This window comes from Palaemon carinicauda, chromosome 3 (assembly GCF_036898095.1).
Source record: "Palaemon carinicauda isolate YSFRI2023 chromosome 3, ASM3689809v2, whole genome shotgun sequence".
NCBI lineage: Eukaryota > Metazoa > Arthropoda > Malacostraca > Decapoda > Palaemonidae > Palaemon > Palaemon carinicauda.
The window spans coordinates 151825162-151849120 of record NC_090727.1 but is presented as its reverse complement, the minus strand read 5'-3'; the positions used below and the strand labels follow the sequence as shown (position 1 = coordinate 151849120).

Below are 23959 nucleotides of genomic sequence, written 5' to 3'. Positions count from 1 at the left end.
CGGCATTGTACTGAAATTTCTCAAATGTCCAATACGTGTATTTCTATTTGCATGTGTGCAAATTGTTTATATCAGCAGACATATACATATGCGTTACCAAATATCCCCCACAGAAATGTCTAATGTGATTTCGTAAATAAATCAACTTATTGTTCATCATGCTTTACTAGCCCAAAAAGCAAGATAACCCCCAAAAGTTTTTGAACGTCTTCTGGCAAAACGTCTTAATAGGTTTGCTGAAGGTAATCATCTACTCCCTAGTTTTAATTTGGTTTTCGTAAAGGCCTTGGAGAAGGTGATGCTCTTCTTACAATCTCCAATGCTGTACAGAAATCCCTTGATTGTGGTTAGGAAGTTCGTATGATTGGCCTTGATTTTAGTGCTGCCTTTGACCGTGTTAATCATGAGGCCCTTGTTTTCAAACTCAAACAGTTTGGAGGGGGTGGGTCGTTTCTTAGCATTATTATTGATTTTTTAAGTAGTAGATCTCAAAGAGTTGTTGTTGATGGGCACCATAGTGATTATAGGAATGTGATTTCCGGTGTTCCACAGGGTAGTGTCTTGGCCCATTACTTTTCATACTATATACACATGGCATGTGGTTTGGCTTAGAAATCAAGCTTGTTGCATATGCAGATGATGATACTCTCTTTGCATCAATTCCATCCCCTGAATGTAGGTCTGGGGTTGGTGAATCCCTTAATAGAGATTTAGCTAAAATTAGTGCATGGTGCAAATTATGGGGTATGAAGTTGAATCCTAACAAAACTCAGAGTATGATTGTAAGTAGGCCAAGGACGGTGACTCCTCTACATCCGGATCTCAGTATTGATATTGTTTCTTTAAATTTGTATGACTTTTAAAATTTTAGGTGTGATTCTCGACAGGAAATTTACTTTTGAGAAACACATTAGGTCTGTGTCTTCTTCAATTGCACAAAAAATTGGCTATTGAGAACGTCTAAGATTTCCGGTGATCAATCTATTCTGAAGAAGTGTTTTAATTCTTTCATTCTACCTTGTTTTGAGTATTGTTCTCCTGTCTGGTGTTCAGCTGCTGATTCTTACTTGTTTACTTGTTTTACTTGTTTTGGGTTTAAATCCAACCCTCCACTGAAGTCGAGTGAACTACTTCTCGGACGGGTCCATATCAATCATGTAACGAAACATTTTCATTATAACTTATACAATTCTTTGATTGTAGCATCTTCCAAATCATGTGATCTTGTGAAAAGTAATGTTTTTAGTTTCTTCTTAAATTCAATTGCTCCCTTTAGGTCCTTCATTTCAGTTGGCATTTCATTATAATGTCTAGGCGCAAAGTAGCTAAAAGCCCTTTCACCAAACTTACTATTTGTTCTTGGTTCAGATAGTCTATGTTTGTCACTCATGTGTCTTATGGTAACATTTGTTTCTAGTTCTAGTTTGTTCAGGCATTCTTTTAGATATTTTGGTTCATTTTGGTTCAGTATCTTGAACGTTAGTAAGAGTAGCTTGTATTCGATTCTCGCCTTTACCGGCAGCTAGTGTAATTTAATTAGTGCAGCGGTAATTCTATTCCTATTGTGTAGTCCTTTTATTAATCTAGCGGCTCTGTTTTGTACTCTGAATTTTCTTCAGCTGATAATTTGGTAAGCCATAGAACAGTGAGTTGCAGTAATCAATTCTTGAAAATATGTGGTGATTAATAAGTATGGCCAGAGATTTTTCATTTAAGATTTACTAATAAATGCTATGTTTCTAATATGATAGTTACAATTTCTTACCACATTATTTATATGTTCATTCATTGTCAGTCTATCATCCATGATTACTCCTAGATATCTGACAGATTTCTTTAGGTCAATGATCGATTGACCTATTTCAATTCTTTGGAAGCATTCAATTCTTTTTATATCTTTTTCATTTCCAAAAATAATACATTCACTTTTATCTTCATCGAGCTTGAGCTTTTTTGTTAACATACAAGCCTTAATGTCATTCATTATTTCATGTATCTTTCTTTTAGCTTCATCAACTGATTCTATTGGGAAATAGAATTGTGTATCATCAGCGTATATTTTAAACTTAACTCTGTGAGTTTCAAGTATATTTGCCAGTTCAATCGTGTAAATATCAAACAGGAGAGGACCTAGTACACTGCCTTGAAGCACCCCTTTGGTTAGTTTTCTTGTCTCAGATTCAACATTTGATATTACTAGTTTAACTTTACGGTTTTCAAGATAACTCACAAACCAGTCATATGGTCGTTGTACGATGCTCACAGCTTTAAGGTCTTCCATCAGATATGTATGTTCTACAGTATCAAATGCTGCACTTAGATCAAGCATCACAAGAATGCAACACTTGCCATTTGTTATAATTTCTGTTATGTCATTTTTAACCGCTAACACTGTTGTTTCTGTGGAGTAATTTTCTCTGTATGCAGATTGATCATCGGGTATGGCATTAGATTGTTTCAGATGTTTCCAGGTTTGTTCGTGTACAGCAGTTTCAATAATTTTCGAAAAATATGACAGATTTGATATTGGCCTATATGAACTTAAATTGTCTATATCACCCTTTCCTTTATAGACAGGCTTCATACATGCAACTTTCTCATAATCAGGGAAAACTGCCTGTGTGAGACTCATATTTACCATGTTTCGGTAGGTCTCTTGTAGTCTGGTGAAATTTTCTGCATCTTTTACATCGTCAATTGGAAATGGGTCATTTCCGCAGTAGGTTTTTTTACTTTCTTTATTATTCTCATATAATCACTCTGACTTAACTCTTTGAATATCCTTAGCTTACTTACATCTGTTGCTGATGTATTCCTACGTTCTGTTGTGCCGATGTTGCGAAAACTGGAGCAGATTTGATTTATTTTTTCTTCAAAATAATCAATAAAATCATCTGCTAGGCATTTAGGATCATTAGTTATGTCAGGCAATACTATTTCTGTCTTTAGACCTAATAGTTTCTTTGGGTTCTTATGTATTTTCCGTGGGTCATTTTCATTGTACACTTTTTTTTTATAATAGGCCTTTTTTTTTAACTAAGATAAGGTAATTGTAGCGATTTCTAGCTGCTTTGTAATGTTGCCAGTTTTCATTATTTTTATTTCTTTTCCATTTATCCTCCATTTTTCTTTTTCTTTTTTTCTCTTCATGTAATTCATTATCAAACCAGTTCGATTTTTCTTTAATTGTGATTATTTTTGTTATTTCCGGGCACCTATTATTATAGTTAGTTGCAAGTATAGTTTTACTTCTATCAGTAATGCAGTTTATACATGATTGTCTCTCTACGAGGGTGTGCTTCTCTTCACAGTTACAGACTGGTGTTATCCTTTTTATATCCTCTAGGCTTTGTTCAATGAACTCTTTTGGATCAAAGTTAGTCTTAATTCTGTATGTGATTTCCTTCTGTATTGCATTATTTTTTCTACCGTCTATTTCAAAAGACATCAACTTATGCATTGGGGATATAGAGCAGTCAGGTTCAATCTCCATATTTAGTATGATGTTGTTGTATTTGTTTACTATAACTAGATCTAGTATATGATTAGACTGAGCTGTTGGTTCTGACACTATGTTTTCAAGGTCGTGGTTGTCAATCAATTCTCTAAATTCATTGACATATGGGTCTACTCTGTTATCAAGATGTAGGTTGAAATCACCACATATAACTATATTTCTATTGTCGTTCAACGTATCTAGTAAGTTATTAAATTCATCTAGAAACATTATTTTGCTTTTGCTCGGTGGTCTATAGCGTATAACTATTTGTAGATTTACATTTCTAGATAAAATTTCAATATTCATATATTCAAACGAGTTAACTATGAGATGATTTCTTACTGTAACTTTATATGATTTCTTAATTAAGATTCCAATGCCACCACCTCTTTCGTCTTCTCTTGGTTCATGATAAAAGTTATAAGATTTAGGTGTCATTTCATTTATTTTCGATCTGTCACTCACATTCCCACTCAACCAAGTTTCAGTTAAGCAAATATTCACATCTTGATCACTTATGACTTCCTTAATGATATGAGTTTTATTGCCAATGGGTTGTATATTTATTAGATTACATGATATTTTCTTAATCGAAGCCATAGTCAGTATTGTTTCTGGCTCTTGTTATTTCTTGTTTATAAACTTCGCAGTTCAGTCTATCATAGGATTCATGTTTTGTGTCATCATAGTTCTTTCTCACACAATTTATGCATTTAACTTCAACAATACTGCAATGGCCCGCTTTATGTTCTCTTGCGTACTTGGGACACGACTGTTTATTCTCATCTTAATTTGTTGGACAGAAACTTACGGTCTATTAAATTTCTTATTCCTGATCTAGATATTAATCTTTGGCACCGTCGTTCAATTAGTTCATTATGCATGTTGCATAACATTTTTCATAACTCTGACCATCCTTTACATTCAGATCTCCCTGGACAATTCTATCCTGTTCGTAATACTAGTCAGGCAGTTAACTCTAATAGCCAGGCCTTCTCCATAATGAGGCTCAATACTACACAGTATTCTAGAAGTTTTATTCAAGCTGTTACCAAGTTGTGGAATGATCTTCTTAATCGGGTAGTTGAATCAGTAGAACTTCAAAAGTTCAAAGTTGGAGCAAATGTTTTTATGTTGACCAGGCTGACATGAACCTTTTTATAGTTTATATATGATATATGTGTTTTTGACGTTATTAATAGTTTATATATGACATATCTGTTTCGACTTTGTTACTGTTTTTAGAATGATTTACTGTTAATTTATTCTCATCATTTATTTATTCCCTTATAGCCTTTCCTCGGTGGGCTATTTTTCCCTGTTGGAGCCCTTGGGCTTATAGTATCTTGCTTTTCCCACTAAGGTTGTAGCTTGGCTAGTAATAATAATAATAATAATAATAATAATAATAATAATAATAATAATAATAATAATAATAATAATAACAACAGGACAAATCCAGGGTTTGGTGTTGAATAGCTGCAAAGTTAGTAAAACTGTTAGCTTGCAGTCACAGCTAAATTGTTTTAAGAAATTACTTCATATAAGTATCTGTGAATATTTTCGTTAGAATAAAATCTTTAATTTTTCACTTTCAAAGAAAGTACTTATCAATACTGTAAAAATTTTCAGTAAGAAATGTCACATAAAGTATGTGTTCGCTGGATAAATGTACGCTGAATCATCAATGTTCCGGGTGATGTTGACAATCTTTCAGCATCCAATGTTTACATTTTAGACTACTGTAGTCTATATACGTAACCATACACACAACGTTTGGAATTACTACACTTAGGTATGGAAACAGTTTTATTAATTGTAACTGTGTCTGGCGGATATCAAATTAATTCACATAAACTTATTGATAATTTTGCTTACGTTGGCAATTGAAGTCCCTCGAACCCAGCCAATGAAAAATTCATATTATAAAGTTACAGATTTAAAGTTTGTTTTCATTGGCCCATCGCCGCGTTTTGATTCTACACGTTTACCCAAGCAAGTTTTATTTAGTGATTAATACAGTTTGAGTGAGACATTTAATTATGAAATATATTGTAGGTGATAAGAACTGATAGTTACCGATAGCCTAACCTGATCTGCCGGTAGGTAAGTTAGCATAGACTAGGACTGTCTGGCTAAACAAGGCTTATTGCCATAGTCTCGATAAGGAAATAGAGGCTTTCGGTTAATACCTGTATGACACTCATTTATTACCAAAGTGTGATGGTTATGAGTTGTGGTAGATATTTAAATTTTCGTCTGCACTTACATTCCTTATTCATGTTAACTTTATGGCCCTAATCATATCGTGGAGTCAGGACAACTAAAACTCACCTACGGTATGACATTATCGTTGTTCATCATACATCTTGGAGTGTATGTACGATAGCGGCCACCTGTATGTATTATTATGTCTAACTTGGAATACGGCAGTGTAAGGGGGGTCGCAGGGGGACGTTATCCCCCCCCCCCCCGTTAAGTAAGTAGGTAAGGACATGGCTTGTAGGTTAGGTTAGGGGGGAAAGTTTATGTTAGTTGACGTCCATATTTAATCAATACATGAGGAACTGGCCGCTGATATACAAAGGCTCCAGTTAGGTTAGGAGAGGTACCTTAGTTTAGGATATATCTCTGATATAATGAAATGGGATAGAACTGTACTTTTCTATGCCTTGGCTAACCTCTCCATTGATCTATGAATCTTCCAAGGAACAAAACCAGTTGTAGCGGGTGCAAGACAGCACAACTCCTAGCTGGTCCCAAATGAGAGTGAATGATATGGACTGTTTGCTTATAGAAATGGTTAACAGTTGAAGACAAATAAGTGGTTTGCAGAATGTTGGATGCACCTGCTAACTATCCTTAGAGGTAACTGAATGGTGACAGGGAGGCATTACCTCTTCTGGTAATGATATGCTGACATAGGTAACATATGGTTTGTACATAAAATTTTTTTTGATGTAAAATGGTTAGTCTGCCCACAAGGTCAGTAGGGTTCTGCTAGGCAGGTAGCCGATCAGCTCGGATTTTGGATGGTCGAGGCGGTAAGCTACTCATTCGGTCAGCCCGCTCAATGTGCTACTCTTCCAGGGTGTTTCCGTCCTCCCTCTGCTTCCTTCCTGCACAAGGAAAATGGTGGAGGTTGTTTTTTCAGGGTTGTGGAGGAGGTGTACCTAGTGGGAAACCCTTGGCAATTATGTGTTGGAGTACAGACTTCCCATTCAATGATATCAAATTTGAAAACGTGACGGTATTTTCCAAAACATGATAAAGGTTCAAGGATCCATCTCTTAAGGCATGTCCCCGGTAACTTTAGAAGAGGTTTTCCTGATACCATATAAGTCTGTTTTAAGTACTTCAGTAGAGGAAGTATCAAAGGCAGGAGGCTTCCATTTATACTACAGTTTACTCAATGGTTCTGTGGTCGGAATGACAGTGCCAGGCCTAAAACCTCCCTTTTTGACCAAAATAGTGAAAATGGTTTCTGAATCAATGAGGGAGGTGCTGCTTAAAGGAGGTTTTACCTTACCCAAAGAATGTAGTGCATTTTTGTGGTTATATCAGAAAGAAGTTGAGGGATTCACGGAACTAAAAAGTCTTTGTAAAGTCTTTCTCCTTAAAAATTAGAATGTTTAAGTAGGTACCAACTAATTTGGTACCACTTTCCTCTGGTTCCAGACCATCTTAGGATTGTAGAATTCAGTGCCCGATAGACTCTTTAAATCAGTGTCTCTTTTCCTCTTTGGAAGTGGAAGCTGAAAGGGGATCCCTGTCAGTCACCTCTGTCGTAGCAGAGTTACTTTGTAAGCCTACCTGTGAGGCTTTACAGAACCTTGTTAAAGCAGGGATAAGGGGCCTTTGATCTGGAGAAGGTTTAGGTAGAGTAATTCCTTTACAGTGATATTTTTCCCCTAAGCTATAGTGGACAAAGCCAAAGCCAATGCTGAGGCAATGGCCACTTCACTTGTAGAAAAATGGAGAAAAGGTTTTGGGCCCTTCCTAAAGCACAAGAAGGCCTCCTTTTACAAAGCCCCATTCTGTAAGAACTCACAGCAGGCTTGAAAGTAACCCACAAAGAGGCCAGCTCTGTTCTTCCCCTAGAAGAACAGAGGCAAGACCCAAATCCTAGGTCATTTAGGATTTTTTCCATATAAAGAAAGCTTAGTGGAACAATCCAAAGAAAACAGAGAGGTTGGTAAGTTCCGTACATGCATAGGACCCCATCAATGAGAGGCTTCGGGTTGATGGTCAAAATCATCCCCATGCCACTGTTTTCACCAGACCAGAACCCTGGAACGCAACTTCTTTGTAAGCAAAATGCTGATAAAGAGTGCAGATTCTCAGAATTTCAAGGAGACACTATTTCGCATACCAAAGAAGACTCCCAAGAGAGGAGAGTGATCTTTGACCGCTCCTCTCAACAATTGTATCAGATACTGTACGATACATTCAGAATAACGACCATCTTGCACGTCTGCCAATAACCACACCAAGGGGTTTGGACCTGTGCTATAGGTCTAAAAAATGCCTATTGGCATGTTTATTTCCCCCCCCCCACTTCCAACCTTAGCTAGAGTTTTGGCTTAGGAGGGGTTAGTACTTTACTGGTTTAAAATGAGGGATTTTGGCTTCAATTTCACCCCAAGAGTGTTCACAAAACTAGCAAAATCAGTGATCAAACTCCTGTGGCTGCTGTGAGTTCTGGTCATAGCCTATTTAGACAGCTGGCTGATTTAGGCAAAAACAAAAGAATTATGCCTCACATTATTGGCATATAGTAGTGTCGTCCCCACACTCTGTATGAGGGGAGTCTTGTTTGTCTGGGTAACCCATTTTGTGTGTTTTGCTAACCTTTTGCTTAAAATTTGCCTTCGACATTGTCATAAAGGTATTCTTACACTCACTATCCACTAGTGCACAGGCTGTTGGCTTGATGGTAATGCAAAGCTATTGGTTAACGAGGTGGCAGAATTCTTACTCTTGAGCATTATCATGCTCAACTGCAGAGATCCCAGGTAAAAGTTCCAGCGAGTTAGTAAGGGGACTTTCGCCCTCCTATGGATGAGTCTCCTATGTAAAGAATCAGAGTTTGTATTCATGTAAGAACAAATGACAATTGTTCCTTCACTAACAAACCTTACATAATTTATAAGGATTATCTTTCGGCGAAGCTGTAAGGTTAGCCGTTAGAATTTTAATGAGAGGTGGCAACCCTACCCTGACCGCTATAGTACCCCCAGCCACTTATATCTACTCACTCATCGGTGAACTACGTCACTTTTTTCTTTTGGCTTGTAGAGACTGAACGTTTCTGCTCTCTCCTCCTCAAGACTTGGCCAGACTAATCGCTTTATGCAATTCCTTTTCCTCTTCAGGTGGGACTGTTCCTTCCTTGACGCTCCCATGCGTACCTGCCCTGGTCGCAAAGGTAGTTCATATGGCACCTTATCGTCAGCAAATACTGACCCCCATTAGCTTTGCCCGACCTGCAGGGGGTGTCACTGCAAGCAGGGTTTGCCCTGCGAAGTTTAGGGAGTGGCCAGCCTCCCAGTGGGAGAAATTTGGGGGTCTCAGGAAGAAGAAGGCCAAGAGAGATCTCTTCCCAAGGTTCCTATCCAAAGCTCCTCCTCGTTTGCCTTCCTCCAGAGGGCAGTCGAGTAGGAGTGCAGACAAATCAACTCCATGGCAACTTCCGAGTACTGTGGGTGTTGTTGCTTCCCTTAGAGGAGCACCTTCATCTCCAGCCATTCTCCCTTTCAGATGTGCTGCAGGCGTGGCCGTCTGGAAGTGTTTCTTCCCTCTTCCAAGGAAGCTCTACTTCAGCTCCTTCAGTGTGGGGCACGGAGAGACCTTTCGTCAGTTGCTTCAGCAGCTGACGCCCTTGATGTCTGCGAGGTCCATCTCTCGCCCTCTCGTGGCCCATCCACGCATGTACAATGTCCTCCTGCTGATGACTAGCCTTCTCTCCGTCCTGAGGCTCCATCATCACCTAACCTGCAGCCTTTTGTTTCTTCCCACAGGCAAGGTTCCAGCTCGCGAGCTCCTAACTCGCCTGCTGCGGAAAGTTGGGAAGGATGATCATTCGGTGGCCAACGCTCTAACTGATCGCCGATCGTCTGGATGAGACTCATCCTCTTCTCGTCCATCTGGACGATCACCTTAAGGACGTCGTTTGCGACGATCCGATGGTGATGATCATCAAAGAGATCGTAGGTCATCATGATCCCGGCGCTCTTCTTCACGAAGGTCCTCACATTCACAAGCTAGACACTCAAAATCAAGAGACTGAAGGACATCACGGTCTCGGCGCTCTTCTTCTTGAAGGCGCTCTCATTTACCAGCTAAGAGCTCACAATCACGAGCTAGACGCTCACGATCACTACTTAAACGTTAATAATCACAATCTGGATGCTTACGATCGCGAACAAAGTGCTCATGATCGCGAAAAAAGCGTTCACAATTGTGATCTCTAATAAAGCTTTCATGATCACGATCGAGACATTCCTCTTCACGAGGACCTCGTGATCACCAGCAAGGCACTCACGATCACGAGCATGATGCTTACAATTGTGAATAAATAGGTCACGATCACGATTGCAAATAAAGCGTTCACGATCACGATAGAGATGTTCCTCTTCACAAGGATATTGTAGGCACACGCACTTGCGATCCATGCGGCGCTTTTAACTTGATGATCTCTTGCTACTCCATCTCTTAAGACGACCTTCGCACGAACATGAACCTCCCGAAGGACAACTCTCAGAGAGGCGTCCTAATAGGCTACTCCCTGCTCATTGGGGTATCCTAGGTAAGGGCTCGCTTACACGATGCTCACTTACGCAATACTTAGCTACGCGTCACCTGCTGACACAACACTTGCCAATGCAAGGCGTTGTTTATATCTCCACCTCCAGAAAGTGTTTGTAGCCCTACGCCACTATAGAGGCCCCAGGGGCTTCCTTCTATGCGCTCACCGTCAATCACTCGTGAAACGATTACATCTATGCGTGAATCGCGTCCTTTGACATGTGAATAGTGCCCTTTCACGTGTGAATCGGCCTTGCGTATTTCATGCGCTTTGGCCCCGATTTCACAAGTGATCAAGAGCCCAACGCCTCTGGCAACAACCTCCGCAATTGCAAGACCCAGCGGCATGCCAATACCCTTACCAGAAGGGCTTAAGGAATATCCATAGAAGTTCGCGGGTGTTCCAATATCACCCAATTGTCTGGTACGAACAACAAAGGAGGACCCTCTCATGCCCAAGAGATTGTCCCCTGAAACTTGCCAGGTTCCAAAATGCCATCCCACCAAAAGGCGTTTTCCTTCTTCAGGGCTCCCGAAGTAGACCCCAGACCTGACTACAGTCGGTGAGCTTCCATCATGGTATGACATCTTGGTGTCAATCTGATGTCTATGATTGGCTTGGTTCTTCAAGCTCCTCCACAACCGAAACAGCTTCAGATCCGATCCACTCCCAGTATCCCACTGGAGAGGTCGGTATCTTTTGCGTCCTCCTCTGCAGACCCTTCTGATCGTAGGAGGAAACCTGCCCAGGTTAGTGGACCTAATTTCCCTCCAGCGCATCGGTCACCCCCCACCTAGAACTAGAGCCGAGGACAGGATAGTTCCTGGGTTGTCTCAGACATTTGGATAACTCTCTCTTACTCCAATTCATTCAGGAAAAAGGCTGACAACTAGGCAGAAGAGGAGGATACAACATGGTACACTACCTCACGCTGATCGGCTCCAACTGCGGTTAAGCAGGGATATAGGCTCACCCTGAGAGATCTCCCTTCAACCTGTCAGGCCTCAATCCTTAGAGATTGTTCCTCTAGAACAACGCCCAATCTCTAGACCATCCAGAGACTAGCAATTCTATATTCCTAAGTCACGTGCTCCGATGGAACCGCAAACTCCCCCCAGACCTTCCATCCTGGAAGAGCACTTCCCTCCTCAGAGAGAGTCGAAAGGTTCTAAGACGGTTCCGAAGACCGGAGAGGGAAACTATTGAGGTCAGATTTAGATCGAAGATCCCCCGAGGCAGGACCTTCTCAAGAACTGATTGATGACTTTGACGTACCTCAGACTCCTATGGAGGAGAATTTAGAGGTAGATGAGTTTCTGGATACTGATAGGGAATATCACCCTAGAGCAGCTTAGTCCAAAATTTCACTCCGAGGCCGAACGTAAGGAGTCGGAACATGCCTTCTGGCAAGTCTTAGCCTGTATGAGGTCAATTAACAAGCTGTCAGATCCTGGTATCACTTCCCAGGAAGGCAAGGACATGGTCCTGGACCAGCTGTTTGGCACTCAGAGACCCCCCTAAGACCAGTGGAGTCTTGCCCTGGTTGAAGGGACTGACAGCGGCCAGAAGGAAAGCGATCTCTCAGATAGCAGGTGCATCAAGCTCTCTGAGGGCAGGCTCTTCTTCCAGGGCGCTTGAACTCCATTCTTATTACTAAAGATGTATTATGAGATTGAAAACGAGCCCACTCCTACCCTGACCCTTGACCCCTCAGTAGAATCCTTTACTAGGGGTCTCTCTGTGCAGAGACTTTCCACACAGAGCCTCACTTTTAGCAACTGAGCTCCACAACATACAGAGAGGCGCCAAGCTGCCTCGTGGCTTGATCTATGATTGTGGTCGTTAAGCCACATTGTAAGATCTGAGGACTTGTCCAATGAGTCTACAAGGCGCTCATTGGAGTCTTTCCTCTTGTCTGGTACCCAGACTCTTGAGTTCCTTTTGCACCACTCAGTTAATCAGTAGGCAAATGCAATCCTGAAGGGAAGGGATACTGTGATTATGAGATTCCACAGGCAGGTGCTGAAAACGGAATTTGCACGACTTAGAAACTCGACCCTCAAGGGATCCGCTCTCTTTAACCCGGTGGAGGTAGAAAGAGCAGCTGATAGGTCGAGAAAATCCACCAAGGATTCTCTCCTCCTCAGGGCCATAACTTCTTGGCCTTATGGGAGGGCTCCCCAACCTCCCAAAAATCAGCCAAACATCAAATCCCGCGACTACCAGGTCCAGAAGACCTGCTAAGGTGTCTAAAGGGTCCTTTCAGTCTAAACACCATAAGGGCAACAAACCTTACAGAGAGGTGGTTGGAGGGGGTGGCCAAGGTGGCCGCTCCCGCTAGGAAGGGCCTGCAGTGCCTCTGGCAGAGGTGGCAGTCCCATGGGGTAGATCCCTAGACTATTGCAGTGATCGGCGTAGGGTATCAGGTCCCATTCATTCAATCCCTCTCCTCTGACTCGGGATCCAATTCCATTGAGCTCCTATATGAAGGGATCCGTAAAGGAGCTGGCCCTCCGGGCCGAAGTCCAGACCATGCTGCAGAAGGGCGCTTTCCAAGAGGTCCTCAACAAGTCTCCAGGCTTCTAGTCTACTCTTTCTTGTGAAAAAGGCATCTTGAGGCTGGAGACCAGTCAGGTCTCTCACCCCTGAACAAGTTTGTTCTACAAACTCCGTTCAGGATGGAGACGGCAGTTTCGGTCATCCAGGCAGTAAGACCAAAGGAGTTCATGTGTACACTGGCTCTCCAAGACGCATACTTCCAGATCCTAATCCATCCGTCTTCACGGAAGTATCTCAGATTCATACCCGAGAACAAACGTTAGCAGTTCAAAGTTCTCTGTTTCGGTCGCACAACAGCACCTCAGGTCTTCACCAAGGTGTTCGCCCGAGTGTCATCTTGGGCTCTCAAGAACGGCATTTGTCTCTTAAGATACCTCGACGGTTGGCTAATTCTAGCAGACTCGGCGATGACCCTTCTTCATCACCAGGACATGCTTCTCAAGTTTTGTCAGGATCTGGGGATTGTGATAAATCTTAAGAAGTCATCACTACTCCCATCTCAGAGGCTGGTATATCTAGGTGTGATTATAGACACTAACCTCCAGAAAGTCTTTCCATCAGACAACAGAGTACACAGGCTGGGAGAAGTGGCAAGACCCTTCCTCAGACCAGCAATTCTTATAGCCTGGGAGTGGCTGTGCCTTTCAGGCCACCTAACTTCCCTGATTTGTCTTGTTCCCAACAGCCACCTCAGGACAAAATCCCTGCAATGGCAGCTAAAGTTCGTGTGAAACCAACACTCTGACTCCCTGGACATCTTAGTCCCTATAGGACAGGATCAAGTGACGGATCTTCAGTGGTGGGTGGCAGAGGAGATCCTCGTCAAAGGACTAAATCTTCTCGTCCCTCCTCCGGACTTGATGCTCTACAGACACATCGAAATTAGGATGGGGGGCTCACTTGCTGTATCACACAGTCTCAGGCGTTTGGTCCGAGTCCAAAAAGTACCAGCACATAAATCTCTTAGAGATGAGAGCAGCCTTTCTAGCTCTCCAGCAGTTCCATCTGTTGATAGCGGGTCACTCTGTAGCGTTGATGAGCGACAACACTACATTGGTGGCTTGCATAAACAAACAAGGTGTTACCTTTTTGAAACCCCTGTGCCATCTAGCAGTAGAGATACTAAGATGGACAGAAGAACATTCAGTGACCCTAACAACTTGTTTCATTCCCGGCAAGAGGAATGTGCTTGCAGACAACTTGAGCAGGGCGACTCAGATAGTGGGCTGCGAATGATCTTTGAATCCTCTGATAGCCATCAAAATCCTAACTTTTTGGGGTTCCCCGTCCTTAGATCTATTTGCGACATCCCTGAACTTCAGGCTCCCGCTACATTGCTCTCCAGTCCCTGACCCTTAGGCTCTATGGCAAGATGCATTCCAACAACGGTGTGACAACATCAATGTGTACGCCTTTCCTCCGTTCTGTTTCATGAGCTAAATGCTTAATAAGACCAGAGCATCCAACAATCTAATGATGACCCTCATAGCTATGGCATCATTCAGAATGTTTCCCGACCCTTCTGCAACTCTTAGTAGATTTCCCAAGGGAACTACCTCCATGACAAGATCTACTCAAACAACCACACATGTACATTTTCCCAAGGCTGTCCCGTCTCTATGGCTTCACGCCTGGAGATCATCCAGCATCTCTTCTCACAGAGAGGCTTTCTGCAGCAAGTTGTGAGAAGGATGTCTGGGCACTTACAACAATCCTCATCCTCAATATACCAGCCTTAAGCCTAGCCTTTAAACCGAACGTAGTCAAAGTTTCTTCTTCGTTGGAGCTTTCCTTACTCGTATGGAGTTATGAGATCACTTGTCCCTAGCTGGCGATAAGACATCCTTGGAACATGGATTGCGTGTTGTAAGGAACATTCCTATTTTTAACTTGGAATATGCTTACCTAAACGTTCATATGCTGTCTCTCACAACCAAACAGGTTGCACAGGCCGCTATCATACCCACTTATGTATTAGTTAGCTATGGGTCAAGGTTCTCCAGTCAATGGTTGGACTTATTACCCTCCTAGGGGTGAGTCATCCTTATAAATAACATAAGGTTTGTTAGTGAGGGAACAAATGACAAAATTGGAAATTATTTTATTTTTTCGTAATTAATACAAACATATAGTTAATTATACAAATTATCCCGCCAACACCTGTCCCCCGATAAGTCATGCCTCCAATCAAAAAGTGACTTAGTTCACCGATGATTGAGTAGATATAGGTGGCTGGATACTACCCAGCCACCCCGTACCCTCTCTGCTATAGCGGTCAGTTAGGGTTGCCACCTAACATTTAAAGTTTAATGACTATCCTTCCTGCTTCGCCGAAAGATAATCCCTATAAACAACTACAGGTTTGAATCAGTTAGGAAAAATACAAATTATTTCCAAATTTCTTATTTGTTCCGTAACCGAAATATAAACCACGCTATTTACAAAGGGTATTACTTTTAGCGTAGCTGAAATGGCGAGCCATTAGAATTTAACGAGGGTGTATTACCCCCGCGCTAGTTAGCGGGGGGGGGGGTAGGGGAGTGGTAGCTAGCCACCCCTCCTCCCCCTCACACACAGGTGAATACTCACTTTCACTTTTGGCTCGGACTGTGACAGACGTCTCTGTCTTGGTCCTCGCTTGGCAGCCATTGTCTGTTTTGTCTTTACTTAATCGCTTACTTTTCATTTACTCAATATATATGTAAACATGTTTTCATGTTTGTATATATATTTGAGTATAGAAATAAGTAAGTTTCCTTTTCAGATGTGTGTGTGTAGTGTACGATATCTACGTGGAGGCCTCGGCAGTTAGGCCACCCCGGCGTATTTTATGGGTGGCGATCGAGTTTGACTTATGTCTTTCTCTCTCTCTCTCTCTTGAGGTCGTTCACCCTTTTACTACGTGTTACTACGCCCTTGTAGCCTAGCTTCCTTTCCGTGTGGGGGGTTGCTACGCCGTATGTTTGTATCAATTAGTTATGAATCTAATTGTAGTTGTTTTTTGTTTTTCAGCTTGTAGAACGATTCCTTTCGGGGTTTTCGTTCTTTCTTTAGTGTTCATTCATTTTTAAATTACATAGTTACATAATTATAATTGTTATAATTCTGTTTTGGTTACAGCTCTCCTTCCGCGAGTGTAAGTGGTTGTGAGGGCACGTGCCTGTTGTGTAATTCTTGTTCCTTTCCCTCGGGATTCCTCTTCGGAGCCTTCCCGGGGGAATGAATGTGTACTAATATTATTTGTTTTATTTTTTTACAGTTACCGATCTAGTTCGTTTCTGTAATATAGCAACGGTGGGAGCTGTCTGGTTGAGTCCTGGGGATTCGGCTGTTGCTGCCTCCCCCCTTGTATTTTCGTCAGGGGCGTGTCTCCTTCTACTGGTAGTACTCCCGTGTCGACGGACAGCTCTCCAGTTCATCTTAGAACAGTCAGGAGGCTTGCCTCCTTGGGCAAATAACTTTCCTTCCGAGGGAAGTTTTTCCTGTCCAGGCTTGAGTTTTTCCCCTTTTGGGGGGTTCTTCTCTTGCCTTTTTTTCGTGCGACTATGCTCTTGGTGCTGAGCGGTCGCACCTGCAGTTTCGCTCAAGGGGCTGGGCAACTGCAGGAGCTCCTCTTCGGAGGATTGCTCCTTTTAGGTCACTGGCTGACCAGTCTCTTCCACGAAGTGTTTCTCTTTCATTCGCGAGAGAGTACACTCATAGAGACTCCTCTTCGGAGGTTTCTTCTGTTGCTGTTGCTGTTGGCCTCCCTCGCCGTAAGGCCCACCGTCCGCCTCGTCGTAAGGGCCTCTCATCTCCCTATAAGGGTGCTCGAGGCGCCTTTTTGGATCTCCGTTTGCAGCCTACAACTCCTTTGTCTCGATCTTCCGCCTTGGTGCAGATGGACAGCAGTCTGATCTCGTCTTCCGACGGGCAACGGTCTTCCCGACGGACAACGGTCTGCCCGACGGACAACGGTCTGCCCGACGGACAGCGGTCTTCCGACGGACATCAGTCTCCCGGCGGACAACGATCCCTTCGGGGCAAAGGGTTGCCCCCACGGGGGTTCTTCCCTTGCGTATCAGGGTTTCCCTGCGCGCCCTTCTGCTCATCAGCGCTCTCCTGTTCGTCAGCGCTTTCAAGATGATCTTCCCTGCGGTTCCTGTTGGTTCCTGTTACGCGCCCTGTGCTCCCACGTTCGCCCTCGCGATCTAGAACTTCGGTTCAGGTCGGGGTCAAGGACTCTTCTTCTTTGCGCAGGCTTCCACGCGTAGCCTTCTGCTCGTCAGCGATCATCAGCTCGTCAGCGATCATCAGCTCGCCAGCGATCATCAACTCGCCAGCGATCATCAGCTCGTCAGCGATCATCAGCCCGCCAGCGATCATCAGCTCGCCAGCGATCTCCGGATCGCCCACGTGTGTTACAGCCGGCACGCCAACGTTCTCCAACACTTCTGAAGGAACATGGTTCGCCAGCTACTAGCTCACCTGCGCATGCTGATCGCCATTGCGCGACCCTCAACTGCGGATGCTGATCGCCATCGCGCGACCCTCAACTGCGGATGCTGATCGCCATTGCGCGACCCTCAACTGCGGATGCTGATCGCCATCGCGCGACCCTCAACTGCGGATGCTGATCGCCATCGCGCGACCCTCAACTGCGGATGCTGATCGCCATCGCGCGACCCTCAACGGCGGATGCTGATCGCCATCGCGCGACCCTCAACGGCGGATGCTGATCGCCATCGCGCGACCCTCACCTGCGGATGCTGATCGCCATCGCGCGACACTCAACTGCGGATGCTGATCGCCATCGCACGACCCTCAACTGCGGATGCTGATCGCCATCGCGCGACCGCACACCTGCGGATGCTGATCACCATCGCTCAACCCTGCGCATGCTGATCACCATCGCGCGACCCTCAACTGCGTATGCTGTTCGCCATCACGCGATCGCCCACCTGCAGATGCTGTTCGCCATCGCGCGACCGCCAACCTGCGCATGCTGATCGCCATCGCGCGACCCTGGCATGCTGATCACCATCACGTGACCCTGCGCATACTGATCACCATCGCGCGACCCTGCGCATGCTGATCACTGCTCGCGATCGGCTGCTCGCGATCGGTCACCTTCGCATACTGCTCGCCATCGCACGATCGCTCACCTGCGCATACTGCTCGACCATCGCGTCGGCATATCACAACGCGCCATCGCCAACCTGCGCGTTAGCGCTCACCAGCTCACCACCGATCGCTTGTTGATCCATATCGCCAGCGGTCCTCCTCGCCCACGCGGCAGCGCGTTTCCTCGCCATCGCACTAACGCTTGCGTTCGCCGCCTCGGACTCGCTTTCATCCACCTGCCCACCTCACGACCGCTCGCCTGCGCGCCCGCGCGACCGCTCGCCCGTGCAACCGCGCGACCGCTCGCCCGTGCAACCGCGCGACCGCGCGACCACTCGCCTGCGCGCCCACACGCCCACGTGCCTGCACGTCTACGCTCATGCTCTCCAATGTTCGCCCACGCGCGAACCAACAGTTTTTTCCATCGCGCAGACGGATGGTGTTCCGTTGTGCGAACCTACAGTGTTTCTTCGCACAAATGTCGGCTTATTTCTTGCAGTATCCATTGCTCGTCTATGGGTTATCGCTTGCCGACCACCAGGAATTCCCGTCGCGCGAGCTCCAGGGCAATTGCGACCACGATTCCCAATGGGGTTTTCGCAGCATGACCAGCCTAGTGAGTTCTTCTGGAGCGTATTTCCAGAACACTGTCTCACCCCGTAAACACAGAGCATGGCACTTGCAAGAATAGGAGAAACTTAAGGGAGATCTGAGCAACACTCCTCTATTCCTGAACCTGGGTTAGCCCTTCCCTATTCCTGAACCTGGGTTAGCCCTTCCCCGTCATTCCCTGGAAGGATTTTTGGCGGGGGGGGCTTTCCGTTCGAGATTTCTCCATCGGACAAGGGATGACTGCTTACCTCTTCCTCTGGGAGCTTACCAGGTTCTTTCCCTCCTCGGTTACGGCCCGAGGTTTGGTTCAAGGAAGCTACAGGAAGATCAAGGGTACTTTCCTCCTCTCGAGCTCAGGCACCTTGGCCTTTCGTCGTTAAGTATCTAATTTGCGGACAAGCTCGATGTTGTACCATCTGGACGCGCTGACTGAGGGCTTCCTTCGGGTGTCTCATCTGTGGAGGTCGACGACCTCAGACACCCTTCCATCCTTGAGAAGAGTTTGTTTGTGCCCAAGGACAGAGACTTAGACAGCTGCTGTGCGGAGTAAATCGACTTCCGGTTTCACTCCTCCAAGGCGCTTTCTTCCAGACTCTGCAGGGCTCCAGCGCCCTTTTCTTTCAACCACGTCGGCCTAAGTTATCGGCTACGACAACTGGGACAAGGTGTCCAATTGCAGTTTCCTCCTGTCAGGAACAGATGGCACGGGAGACTCCCCCGGGGGGGCATAGTCCTAAAAGGAGTTCATGAACTCTAGGATTGCAGGTTTTTCGCTGGGAGGATGCTTAAGGTTACTCATCCGAATGACAGCTTCCCGATGCCCATTCCCGCACAATCTCTGTGAGTAGCCAAGGATATCGCGCCTGCCGTCTCTGTCAGCGAATTCAGTGTCTCTGAACCTCTATGCCATAGCGTCAGCAGAGTTGCCCGGTTGGGCAGAATGATCCATACCTTAGGCGAAGGTCTTCCTTAGGATCATCGACGGCTTCACCCCCGGCCCCCTCAGTCGATCCTTTCTTGTAAGGAAGGATCTGAGAGGGGATGTCCATAGTCGACCTCTCAGCCCCGATCAAGTTTGTCGAACAAACTTCGGCCAGCGTAGACCAGCAGAATCGATCAGACTGGTAACGAGGCGACAGGACTCCTTAAACCCTGGATCGGAAGGACGGGTACTTTCAGTTTCCATTCCATCCATCTTCCAGGGTGCTCGTCGAATTCAGCCTAGACTGCAAGTATTCCTGCTTATGATGCAGTGTGGCTATCCCGCCGTGGCATAGCAGGTTTGTTTCCCCAGAGAACTCTCCCTGCCTTCCTCTTGGCCGCTCAGGTGCAGGCTTCCGCCTCCTCTGCTGTTTGGAGGGCTGGTCAACTCCGGTAGGCTCGGGTTTCGACCTTCTTTAGCGCCGGGACAAGCTTCCGGATGCTTACCATGAGTGTGGCTCATGGTATTTTGCTTGGAGCCTTCTCTTCCTCTGCCTCAACATCTGGAGTATCTGGCCATGATATTGAGTCAACCGCCTTACCACATTGGAAACCCCGCTTCTCGTCCGTCCAGCGAGGTTAAGCAACGTCGGTACTTGGATGGGTGACCACCTGGGGACGCCAGATTCTGTTATCACATCCTCCGAGCCTTCCTTTCGGTTGACTGTGGCAAGACTGAGGAGAGTCGCAGTACCTGTTCTCAGTCAAGCAGAGCTTTCAGCCCTACCTTGGAACGTTTCCTAGTTTTTCTTTCCTCATTGACCCGTCTATAGTCCGAACGGTCGCCTCAGGATAAGTTCCATGTGGGGCGATCCAAGTTCCGGTGGCTTCAGGCAATGTTTAACCGGACTCCCTGGCCCTATGGGACCAGCGGAACTATTAGACCTGCAATGGGTGTTGACCTATGGAGCCTCTTGATGGTAGTGGATATTCTCGTCCTTTCCCCACATTCTTGATGCGGTTCTCGGACTCGTCAAAGGAAAGGGGGGGGGGCATGTTCCGGTCCAAGCCTATGGTCAAGACCTGAAGGATACCTCTCCATCATTCAGGCAGGCTTAGGGGCCTTAGTCTGGCCCCTCTTCAGATCCTACAGCTCCTGCTGAGTCGCCCCGTTGCGCGTCGACTTCATTCTAACCAGCAGGGGACGCATTTTCACACCTTCACATCTTGCAGTAGAGATACCGGGATGATTGAGATTCTCTCAATACCACCATCGGCTCTCTCATTCCAGGCAGGGGAATGTTTCTCTCAGACTATCCGAGCAGAGCCTCATAGAGAGAGTGTACCTAGGGGTCTTTGACCTTGGGTAACCAGCAAGTGCTGGTCTGGGGGACCTGATCGCGACAGCTTGGAACCTCAAGCTTCCGCTAGTCTTCCCCCCAGTCTCAGACCCCGAGACACTGGCAAGATGCATTACGGTGATGGTGGGACAACTTCGACGCCTGCGTCTTCCCTCCTTTTTGTCTGCGGACAATGGGCCTCAACAAGACCAGGTTGTCTGTCAACCTTTCAATGGGAGAGCTTCACTGGGACTATGCGCAGAACGGTTTCTGGACCCTCTGCTTCCCCTGACGGAACTCCCGGGAGAGCTTCTCCCACGGCGCAGACTACTCAAGCAACCACACTGCGACATCTCTCCCGAACCGGAGCGTCGCTTCGGCTTCATGCCTGGAGACACTACGCTTCCTCCTCTAGAAGAGACAACCCGCTACAGTCGCGGTACGGAGGTCGCGTCATCTACGATAGTCATCCACAGGGGTGTCCCAGGCAAAGTGAAGAGTCTAAGGTGGTTGGTGCCGTGGGAGATATACCTCTTCCCTTGAGGCCTCTTCTCCAGCAATAACGGTCTTATTGCCTTTCGGCGGGAGGAAACTCCTTTCCGCTCTCGGCAATGAAGCCTGTCGCTCAGCCTTTCCCTGACCTTCAGGCTTAAAGGAATAACTTTTTCCTGCCCGCTGGATCTATCCTCGCTCATGCGAAGCTACGATCGTCCCTGCCCTAGTCGGAGGAAGACCTCCAACTTGGAGCATGGCTCGGACTTTTAGTCCTTTAAGAGATCTTCTCAAGACCCTTTTACGACAGGCCTCGGATTGTATTCCGCCTTGGGTCTTCTGCTCACTCTGGCCACGGCCAGTGTGTAAGCAATCTTCTTGGTCTCTTACTACTCCCCCCTTTCTAAGGAAGAGGGGAAGGCAACATTCAGGCTCGCTCCTGAGTTGTTGGCTAGACTCAGAATCTGAGGGTCCCGGCCCTTCGGTCCGATTCATTCAAGATTTCGAGTCTCCATTCTGTGTCTGATGTCCCAAGACCTTCTCTTTCTTGCCAGTAAGGAATCGAGAGGTTAGCGCTGGGAACAGCTGCAGTTTGTCCTCAGTTGCAGCCGATTTGGGAACACAAGGAGGACATGGGGGAAGAGTCACCAGTATACCTCTTCAGCCCGGACTCAAGGACATTCATCTCGACCTGTCTTCAGACCCTCCCCCGTCACGTCGCCCTACAGCACGATGTTGGATACATCGCAACGTCCCTCGCCTTCGAGTAATACTACTCTGTGACGCAGGTGCTACAAGCTGGAGTCTGGAAGCGTCTGATGACCTTCGCAGCCCGCTTCCTGCAGGGCGTGACCCACAGGAGTCTCGATACGTTTTCTATCGCTCTGTGGTGGCTACACAACAGCTGGTCTAACCTCAGGCTCCTTTTTGGACAGGTAGCAGAAGGTTGAGGGCATTGTTATCAGGTTTTAGTCTGCATGAACGAAAGAAGTATGTCTGGCCCTTACTTCTTTCTTCATCATCCCCTCTACGGGGGAGCAGCATCCTGGTCTCTGCATAGCTGACCTCGAACCTCTGCAGGTAAACCATGCTTCCTTGTGTTCCGAGTATTGAGTCAATACTGTCGCGTCCCCCATACCCTGACGAGGTGGTATTGGGAACGTCCTAACCCAGAGTTCCTTCTGAAACTCCAGGTCAACTGCCTAGGACGAGTCACACTTCTTCCTTCACACACAAGCTTATGTAGGCCACATGGTTCCTTGCGGAGCAAGGAACTTGTGAGGTGCAGGGACTCCTTTTCTCGAGTGCGACTCACTCGGATTCTGAGTCCCCGGGTAAAGCCAAAGCCAGTATGGCTGGGGACTTTCCACCCTTCCTAAGGGATAAGTCACCCTTTGTAAATAGCGTGGTTTGTATTTCGGTTACGGAACAAATGACAAATTCGAAGATAATTTGTATTTTTCCTAACCATACAAACCTTAGCTATTTACACATATTTGCCCGCCAGCCCTGTCCCCCAAGACAAGTCCTACCTCTAAGTGAAAGTGAGTATTCACCTGTGTGTGAGGGGGAGGAGGGGTAGCTAGTTACCACTCCCCTACCCCCCCGCTAACTAGCGCGGGGGTAATACACCCTCGTTAAATTCTAATGGCTCGCCATTTTAGCTACGCTAAAAGTAATACCCTTTGTAAATAGCTAAGGTTTGTATGGTTAGGAAAAATACAAATTATCTTCGAATTTGTCATATTCTGCGCATTGCTGTACAAGTCTCAAAAAAAAGAAAGAAAAAAAAACTGGTCAGTACAACTTCTGCATTTTCTAAATCCTGCTTGTTCATCTTTAAGCTTTTTATCAGTCTTTCTCTTTTAAGATAAGTACTATTTATTAAGTACTGTACGTACTCTTAATTTGGTTAGTCTTTGTCTTGAGATTTTGATATAAAAACTCTTTATACAGTAATGTATTTTACAAGGAGATTTATTTTATAGATTTTGACATAAAAACTCTTTATACAGTAATGTATTTTACAAGGAGATTTATTTTATTTTTTCAGAATGATTTACTGAGTGTGGAGAAGCTTATTTTCTCAGAAGAGGAAGCATGGAGGTAAGATGTGTGTTAATGAAAAAAAAAAAAGAGCCAATTGCAGCATCCTTTGAGTCCCAATTTATGGAGTGTACAGTGTTTATATCTCAAATTATTATATTGCTAAATTCAGTTTCCCTAGCTGTAAATCTTCTTCTTCATCCCATCAGTGCTACCATTTGTATGTAAGGGTTTTTCGCTGATAGTAGAATGTCAGACTTATAATGACTTCTTTCTACAACCTTGTGTGATTCTCTGTGTAAGTTATCTAAAACAGCCACAAATATTCTTTTGCCATTCAACCATCTTCACCGCCCATCGCCTGTTGGTAGAAAATCTTTTCTTACCCCACAAAATTGACTCGTAGCATGTACTTATCAAACAGCATACTCAAACTAGTCACCAACATAACAGTACATTTGTACTCAAGTAAGGATTTTATATTAAGAACTTGTAATTACTGTTAAACTATCTTCAGCTTTTATCCTCGACTCTTATTTTTTTACATATTTGTCGTTTTTATCCTAAGCTTATTTTATG

At 45.3% G+C, this 23959-nt stretch overlaps 1 protein-coding gene across 1 annotated transcript in view; it reads left to right on the top strand.

Moving 5' to 3' along the window:
* The first annotated feature begins 5163 nt into the window (after window positions 1–5163).
* Window positions 5164–23959, top strand: part of LOC137638649 (uncharacterized) — a 62984-nt gene continuing 44188 nt past the window's right edge. Inside the window, exons 1-2 of the mRNA XM_068370930.1 lie at window positions 5164–5294; window positions 23388–23440. Coding sequence (XP_068227031.1) covers window positions 23435–23440 — 6 coding nt within the window. The 5' untranslated portion in view covers window positions 5164–5294; window positions 23388–23434. The remainder of the gene's footprint in view (window positions 5295–23387; window positions 23441–23959) is intronic.